At 33.6% G+C, this 9572-nt stretch overlaps 1 protein-coding gene across 1 annotated transcript; it reads right to left on the bottom strand.

Annotated features, from left to right (window-relative positions):
• Nucleotides 1–225: 225 nt before the first annotated feature.
• LOC100748392 (tetratricopeptide repeat protein 39C) lies at nt 226–9515 on the bottom strand. Its single transcript, XM_033321894.1, has 16 exons — nt 8395–9515; nt 7914–8051; nt 7491–7692; nt 6859–7066; nt 6134–6334; nt 5311–5479; nt 4817–5015; nt 4490–4741; nt 2368–2544; nt 1699–1802; nt 1505–1625; nt 1290–1421; nt 1086–1201; nt 779–946; nt 612–704; nt 226–550 (listed from the first exon to the last, which is right to left on the bottom strand). Exons 1-16 carry the CDS (start codon nt 8548–8550, stop codon nt 428–430), a joined length of 2559 nt encoding a protein of 852 aa, XP_033177785.1. The 5' UTR covers nt 8551–9515; the 3' UTR covers nt 226–427.
• Nucleotides 9516–9572: the final 57 nt, after the last annotated feature.

Raw genomic sequence — 9572 nt, 5'->3', positions numbered from 1 at the left:
ATATTTCTTACAAGGTAAAACTAAATTCACGCTTCGTACTCCTGTGGTATTAGTTTCCGATTTAAAATTGTTTTTATTTACATATATCGCATGACAGTTTATGATCAAAACAGTATTTGTACGTTATATTTATCTCACAATTATTAACTCTTATTAATTAATTAAATTATTAGAATTACGCTCTATTTCGTTAAAAATGAGAAAAAGAAGAAGGATAACAATATGAAAATTATATATGTCTTTATTTACTATATAATAAAGTATATATAATACCTTACATACGAAAATCTTATCGAAATCGATATTATATTAACAATTACACTACGTCGATAATCTCTTGGAATTCTCATCTAGCCAAGTCCCTTTGGTCGCAAATACCATCCCAAAATTTCTTCTTTCGATCATTAAATAATTATTTAAGGGAAAATTACCTACTCTTTTTACTTAGGGTACCGTGAACCCTTATTCTGTAGATGCAGGTGTATTCATTGTTACCACTATTGGAATGAACCTTTAATTCGATTATTTCGTATGCTTTCTTTGGTTTGTTCTGTAAATTACAAGTGATAATATATGTTTTATAAAATGTATATCGGTAAACTTTACTTTACCTGAACTTCGAAATATTGTACAGGAGGACCAGTATTATCGTACGTGAATTCACCAAAAAAGAAAGAATTTGTATCATCTACGCTGGTTAAACCCTGCAAATATGCAACGTATATCTGTCTCGTTTACGATATTCTAAATTACGGTACATTAAATTTCCGAAATTTACCAGAATAGAAAATTGTTTTGGAGCGGTGCTCGTTTCCCCTGTAGGAGAAATCGACTGTGGAATATGTTCCAGACTTACTCCAGACACATGTACAAAACCGAGTAACTGTATAACAACGCTTCCACTGCTGCCTTTAAATGCCCAACACTCACCCGGAAGAACACTAGTCTATATAATGAAAATCGATCGATGTATTTCAAAGGAAATATTAATTTCATTTTTTATCCTTTTCAGGAATAGCGATTTATTTATAATTGTTATTCGTATTTCACGATAAATGAATTATTAAAAAGTAATATTCAGTAACCTGAATTATAGCGTGAGGTGTGTTTTGTTGCTGACAAATTGGTATCCCAAAAAGTTTCAGTACCGGTGCACCAGCCGAGTACGTTTCTGTCTTTCTCGTCGAGAGGATTGCTCCGCCTATGACAATTTCCATAATATCTTCAGCGAAACAGACAGATAATGAAATAATTTAAAATAAAGAAAATATATTTTTTCCATTTAAAACCTGAAGTTCCGAGCGCGTAATCTGTCCTTCCGGTTTTGTCAGCGTCGTACGTTTGCAGTTCGCTCTTTACCAATTCTCGGACAGTTTCTGGGGACATAACCTTCAACAATGTTTTCGTATGCTGTTCCATTCCTATTTCAAATAAACCAATGTCTATAACTATCCCGGAAAAGAATAACGTGTATGCTGTAATCGATACATCATATCTTTTTTACCCTCGGACACTTCGTTTCTTAAATAGAGAATGGCCTCAGACATTTTTGGTATCACGTATCCAATCTCTTTCAACTTACTCTTTAAATCGTCTCGCGTTTCCATTACGTTCTTTACTTCCATCTAAGCGAACGACGTTTAAAATCGTGATTTAATATCGTTTAATTGTCGAACAAGACAACGGTACAGTAATTACCGAAAGGGTATTCAAATGCGTTCGCAGATTCACCAAGTCGGATCTGATTATCTTGAACGTCGTACTGGCTGAGTATTTGTCGCACAAATGAGACACGGACATAGCTGAAACGTTCAACACGAAGCATTTTATCCGAAATTATTTCATTTTTCGTTTATTCTAAAATTTTGCTAAGCATAAAATCGTTAATACGTTCCGCTGTATGAGAAATAAAAAAATTTCGAGAATTATCTAACATCAAATCTTGAAAATGTTCTCTACATCGTTAAACTAGAAAAAAGATTGAAAATATCATAGATTTTATTTCAGTTTCGTGTCTGCTATATTTCGACGTTAGAGTACAAAATATAATAAAATTTTAAGTTGTTACTAATTTATATGGACAATATGGTACGAAACGTATTAACATTTCAAATTCGTAACTGGAATTTACATTCTAATTTAGATCTATATAGTAATTGTACATTTTTCAGAAATGGAAAACATTACAGTAAATATCCCTCAACATAGAAATCGTTTAATATTCGTCCAATTGATCTCGAAACATTTAGTATTTTTAAGGAATTGGATACGAAGCTTTCTACGTAGAACGTTTTTCTTTTCCAAATCGTCCAGTTACGAATTACTTAAAAATTTTGAAATTTGCAAGTTAACCATAGATCGACGTACCTAATAACGACGTAATAATGCAAAATACAAATGGTTTGATGAATTTACAGTACCAAGGAGATTGGCGAGAGGAATTCAATATAGCAGCTGGACAGGTTCCTCCATTTGCACAGCAGTACGTGTTTCGAACGTTCATCGGATCGTACTCATAATCACAGGTTTGATCTTTTGAAGGGCCTGAACAAACCTCTTGTAATTTTGTCAAAGTTCCTTCAACTTGTCTAATTGCTAAATTCCGTTTAGTAGATTTCAAAACAAACTTCAGAACGATTAAAACGACGAGCGAGATCTCAGATGTTTGGAACAGTTATTTGAAGAATATTTGCTAATTGTTTCCTAATATAAAAAATTAATATAATATAATATGATATAATATGAAAAATTAATTACGATAATTCTATCTTAGATTGATCTTATTATCTTTTTAGCTAAATTGAAGTCTGCTTTTCTATACATTTTATGTAGGTAAGCACACTCTATAAAGATATAGAGTATCTTCGCAATAAATATTTAACGGAGATATGTTTTCAAACGAAATAATTTTATTCGTAATATAGCATACGTCGGATCTCGATAAATTTTATCAATTAGTTTTCTGACTGTACACATCTACGTTTTTCAAGTATGCTCGTACATTGTACAAGTCGACAAATGGACATTGCTTATGCAAGTTTCATTACAAAATTTTAAAATATTCAGATAGAAAACATACCATATGTTGTAATTCGATTAACAATTTTATACATGTTATTCTAGCAACTGTAACATCGATAAAATAATAAGACGTATACATATATAATACAACGTATTGTCTAATATTAACGAATTTCTGTAAATACATAATAATTTTCTGATAAGATACGTAAGTAACGGAATAAATACAGTAGAAACTTCGTAAAGCAACAATAATATTATAATATTTATTCTTAACATTAATTTATGGAGGTATGTTTTTGCAGCGTATTTGTATAAGTATATAAAGAATAAGGGAGAAAAATATGGAATGTCCATTTTTAATGTAACAACTTGGACTGTTAAACTGTTCGTTATTATTACCTTCTATATTTAATTAGAAACAATAAAGGTATTCTATAACTTGGCATTCCTTGTTTCTTCCTTCTTCGCATATGTCATGTAGTTCTAATATACATACATGTATATACACGTAACAACAGCATGGATAAATTTATCTATATACATCGTATTTAACAATGGGATATTTTCTGCATTCGTACGGTTAAATTTTATTACGATTTCTATGTATTACAGAGAGTAATGAACGATCACCTTTGTAACGATTTTATTGTACTCTAGAACAACTATTTTACAGGAACGAGTTTCTTCAGTTCTGATCGTCGATGTACATAGATAAACTTTCCGATTTAAATCGATATAGACGGAATTTTTATAGGATAAGACGATGCCTGATCGTTATCGCACTTTAGATTCCATAGGTAAATTCTGTAGCAGATGAAGACGTAACCGTTCGATTTTCACTTTTCGTCAGTTAAAATTGTGTAAGCTTGTGTGTATTCGTACATTGAGGCGGCTCTCGAAATCGTAGTCCTTGTACTGGTTTTGCGCCCTCGAAAGGAACATCTTTCCTTCTTCGACATTCTGAAATAAAATATACATGAAATAGCGTTAATACCTAGAGAACAAAATTTTAAACGAAATTAATTTTAGAATCTATTTGAGCGTTTATTCAAATGTTTATCATTTACATTGATACTGCACAGCGCAGTGCCAAGCTCGTAGAGTGCAAATGCGCTAACATGTTGATCATACGCATCGTTGATCGGATAACGACGCTTTAGACAATTTCTGTAACTTTCAATCGCTGCTTGAGTATCACCGAGACAGAAATAGGCTGCTCCTTCAATCAAGTTGGCCAATCCAACCATCGGTTCGTCCGAAAGATTGTCTTTGCATTCTAACAATTTAATTGTCAAAAGAATAATTATTAATAAATTATCAAATGATTAGTAGGTTTAAAAGCTTACAAAGAAATATGTATTAAAACGTTATTCAACCATGTAATAATGTAAAATATTATGCTATCATATCATTAATAATATATTATTTCTAAATTAATTTTTCAAAAGAATGCATTTCTTATTACCTAAAAGTATTCCTTGCAACGAGTCCACAGAACACGATGGCATCGCGTTCCACAAATACAATAATTCATACACGAGCAGTCTGTAGTACAAAACGGTATAAGGCTGGCCAGTTTTCAGATCCACAAGTTTAGGAGTTCGACGCAAGACGAACAAACCCAATTGAGTCTCTTTACTCATTCGATTGTCACAATGGTGGACCTTTCGATAAGACGAGGCCACGATATCGAATTTACCAATCGCCCCGCAACAGACTGAGAAGAAATATTTAAAGATGTAACCGAAATGAAAGATGGCAAAGGTAATAAGGAGAAAAAAATATCTTATACCGGTTGCTAAATAATCGTAGAAGCTCACCGACCACCTGGATTGTTGATGCAATTGTGTCAAAGATCGGTAAGCTTCTTCGTAACTTAAACGAATCAGATGACACCAGGCCACCTCGTGTAGGCACAATAATTTGATCTCTCTTTGACTCGAAGCTTCGACAGCCTTCGCGTATGCTTGCAGAGCACCATTTACGTTTGACTGTGAAACGAAATTAATTTTACGTAAGTTATAAATCATAAATAGCAAAAACGTTGATTACATTAATGTAATTTTAAGAAATAGTAATACTTATCGAAAGTAATAATAAAATATTAAGGAAGTAGGAAAGATTGTAAGACAGAATTAATTCAATATTAAATTATATCATAAATAATAAATAGCGAAGAAGATAAGTTATATCAAAGTAATTTTTAAAAATATTTATTCATGGTACATAACGTTGGCATATTGAGAAGACGGAAAAGTGTTGAGATGATCATAAATGCATCCTTACCTCGAGCCTCTCTATTCGACCAGCGAAAAATAGAAAGAGCGCCGAATTGCTAAATTCTGAATGACACTCCGCGATTAATTGTTTCGCGGCATTTACACCAGCCCGTAGATTGCTTCCATCAAGGGCAAAAAATGGACGTGCAATTGTGTGGTACCAGAGTAGGGATAAGCTAAGGCGGACGGAAAATTGATAAATTAATATCTCATCGTATAAACGAAATATATATACATATGAATATATATATACATATATATATATATATATATATTCATATGTATCTATATCTATCTATATATATATAGAGTTAAAGAACGTTTCACGTAACGCGGCCCACTATCTTTCTGCCATTTAACAATGTAACAAAAAATGTTTTGAACCGTGCATAGATGATGTCAAGCGTGCTACAAATGACCGTAAAAAAAGTCCGAAAATACTTTGCTTTTATAATGAAATTAAGGTCATCTGGACCATATTATGTTGCTTTTTCATATAAAAGCATACTGCATGATGTTTTTATAGATACTAGTGGGAATAATATCTTGCTCGTTGATACATTTCAGAAAGATAGAATTATTTAGATTTACAAAATTTATTTTACTCATTTAGACTTTTACAGAAGAGTAGAATGTTGTATTGCGAAGGACGGTGTGCAGTTTGAACAACTTGCACAGTGTACCGTAAACTTAGTATTGATTTTTGATAAAAATATCATGTAATATACTTTTTGAATTTATCGTAAAGCCCTATACAATCTCATAAAAAATATCATGTCGAGTTACACGAGTCACCCTGTACATAATATGTATATTATCTCTAAACTCACGTGGCAAGAGGAGCACGCATATCTTCGCTAAGCCGTGCATACATGAGCGCAGTGATTCCTGCTTCTCTGTCGCCCTCGAAGCCCAAAAAGTGAATCACTTTTAGAAGAGAAGGCGGCAATAAACTGACACAGAGTTGATAAATCCCATAACCAAAACTAACCGCTGACATCAACCGGGAGACCTCAGATGGTTCAACGAAGCTGCAAAACACGTCACTTTTCCACTTCTGTCAATTTTAAAGGGGAAAGCGCCAATTCGTTACAAAAAGACACAATATTCTCAAAAAAATTGAGTCACCAATGCGCACACATCGTTTAGCTTTTCGTTCAGTGTATCGATAATCGGATCTTAACTCTTTCAACGGTAAACATTTCTTAGAATTGTAAGTATTTAATTAAGTAAGGTTTGTTTAGTAAGTCGTGGAAAATTTCTTTTCTTGATATTTCATATTCTCTGATAAGTTTCGATTGACAATGATATTCTCTGAAACCTAGATAAATGATAGTACCACTGAAAGGGTTAAACAACGATTCAAGTATAAGAATGTGCTGTCATTCACAAAATTTGTTTGTTGTTTGAAAGAGTAACCCTAATGTATATGCTTAACAAAAGCAAAAAAGAAAAAAAGATTCACTGTTATTTTACTTCGTGTACAGGTAAAAGAGAAAGGCAAGGGTTCCACGACGAGGATCGAGAAATGTTTGTAAGAAGAAACAACAATTACGGTGTCTGTTGTTCGGACGTGATGCCAGTGAGCGAGAAGAACATTGATAGAGAGCTTCGCAGACCTGAGGGGGATGAGATCGGTGTCGGGTTGTTTGTTGAACCGTTGCAAGATGGTATAGACCATTCCGAGGAACCTGGACTATGTGGACTTTGCAGTGAGTAAGAGGAGCCATTACACGAAGGAGTGCTGCATCTTGTGTCGAATCCTATTCAAACCAAAATTACGAAAAATTTCCCTTTTTATATTAGTCTTATTCATTCTGATATCAAACGAAAAATATTCTTGATTTAATCATTTCGGATCTTTCCTCTCGCAAACGGAAGATCAGAATAAATATTCTGATGAGAAAAAGGTTTTTAGAGGACTTCAACAAGTATTTACTTATTTCTAAAATAATATTTGCTAGTATTTGCTATCTATATATTCTTATCAAAATGATCTGAATCCTGTGTCTTTTGCCTTAATTCAGCCACCTTTTCTTCGGAATGAAATTACAATACAATTGCATATTAAACAGTGTCATTCTTATTTTTATTTAACTTAAATAACATTATAATCGGCTTGAGCACGTGCTATTGATCACAGCATAGATTGACAACATTCCTCAATAGTTCGATACAATTACATACCCGATGGATTAGAACCAAATGTGCGCTGATATAACTGCAAGATTTGTGAGTGTGCATGCTGATAAACTCGCCAAGCTTTACGTAACATCCAACCACCACGTACGTAACCAGTGAGTTCTTGTTGTAGTAACGTTAATATCGCCGAACAAACTTGCGAGTCTGCGAGAACTATTTGCCTCTCCAATTTATTCACGTAGTCCTTCTAAAACATTTATTTCCCTATTAACATCTCCTCGCTAGCTGTATTTATGAATCTTTTTACATTGTTTCATCACGTTCACTGCTAACCCGACTTTCATTATATATATGCTAACAAATAACTCTTATACAATATAAAAATCTAGTCTTGCGTTAAAGAATACAACGAACGTGTTAATACAAATGAAATTTATTAAAAAACTTTAATTAGAAGATAATAATTACGCCTGTTTCTTCTGCTTTGAAGACTTTACTCTTCATAGACTTTAACCATCCTATGTCACTCGCGCATTCCCTTTCCATATCCTTCAGCAGTAGCATAGCCTGCTGAAGCTTATCGTTCTCAAAGGTCATCAGTGCATTCTAAAAATTTATTCGACGATTATTCCTTCCTGTTCCTATATCGAGAGCGTACATCATGGGCTCTTATTAAGATTGTTCGAAATAGGATTGCGGTCAATAAAAACGTGCAAGCTAGCACGCGATACGTTATCCAGACTATTTTTACGTTACTAGCAATAAGTCTTCGTAACAATAATGTAACAAACTTTACTTTAAAAAGATTCTCCCTTACACTTAATATCTTAAGAGAATTATTCCCTAATTCCTTTGTTCTTCAATCAAAGCTTAACTGAAATCAATCTCGAATAATTTTTTATCAATTTCTACAGTGAAGTAAAACAGTTGCGATGTATTATTTACATACCATGAATAAGACAAAACAGCGACCTGCTTTCATGTGAAAACTATGCGGGTGTCCGGTAAATAGGGCTTCCGCTTCCTCCGTTTTGTTATTCAACAGCAGAGAAATACCCATTCTAGCGGTATTCCACTCCTTCGTGCCGTTTGATTTTGTAGCCATAATTCTTTTTTCAGGTGAACGAAATTTGTTTGTTCTGAGTCAACTATATTTTCGTAAATCGGACCGATAAGGAATATGCTCGTCGCGAATGTCGCGTGTGCGTCAAATAAGAAACATTTCTGCGGCCGTTAAAACGAATGTTTCCGCTTTTCTTGGGTAAACAGCACGATAGCGGTACTCCTTTAATGCTCTTCTCAATATTAGTACAATTCAGTAATTCGAAACAACACTAATATGTACAGTTGTCGACGAATTTGCGTCACGGCACTGTTAGGCGCGGTACTACTATATTACCGTGTATAAGTATACAAAATATTCTTCCTTCCTGCATGCTTACTTTCCTCGTTGAAATGCATCGCGCGTGGGAAATATTAGAACTGGAAATCTTCATCATAATCGCATCTTGAATGCTTCTTCGAAAAACTGGAACTGGATGACATTACACGGTCGCATCGTAAATGTTTTATGTGTTTGGGAGATTCACGCTGATTGCAGATGTTATGTAAGGAAATTGCCCCATATGAAGAACATATGGGGAAAAAATAAACTCGTGCAGTAGTTAGTCGTGAATATTTCGAGTGTTTACTTGCAAAGTCAATTTAAATATTCGCTCGGCACTTCGAAATCTTTAGTTTGAATTTCTAGTCCTTAAGATTTACTTTACGCGCTTTTTTACCATTCTTTCTATTAATGAATTTACATTCCTTTTTACTGTATAAATAATGTTAATAGAAGTGCAATGCGTGCAAGATTTTGTTCGGTGTTTCCTCAGGTTTCAAAGATAGTTATACGAGACTGCACATTATCACCAATATTCTAAGCAAAAAGGATTGAAAAAATAATTTATGTCTTTAAGAAAATAATTGAAACGTGACGTTTATTAAACAGAGCTTTCTACCTACGGTGCCACAAGTTGACTAAAGTATCTGTCAGTATAGCGCAATGGTGCTGCCACCACCTTGCATTTTCATATATAGATATTGATTTTAGACTATGTATATTACGACCCTGAAGGCGCATTA

Source organism: Bombus impatiens, unplaced genomic scaffold (genome assembly GCF_000188095.3).
Source record: "Bombus impatiens unplaced genomic scaffold, BIMP_2.2 scf_0033, whole genome shotgun sequence".
Lineage (NCBI taxonomy): Eukaryota > Metazoa > Arthropoda > Insecta > Hymenoptera > Apidae > Bombus > Bombus impatiens.
Note: the sequence above shows the minus strand (reverse complement) of the source record. Positions and strands in the feature narration are given on the sequence as shown.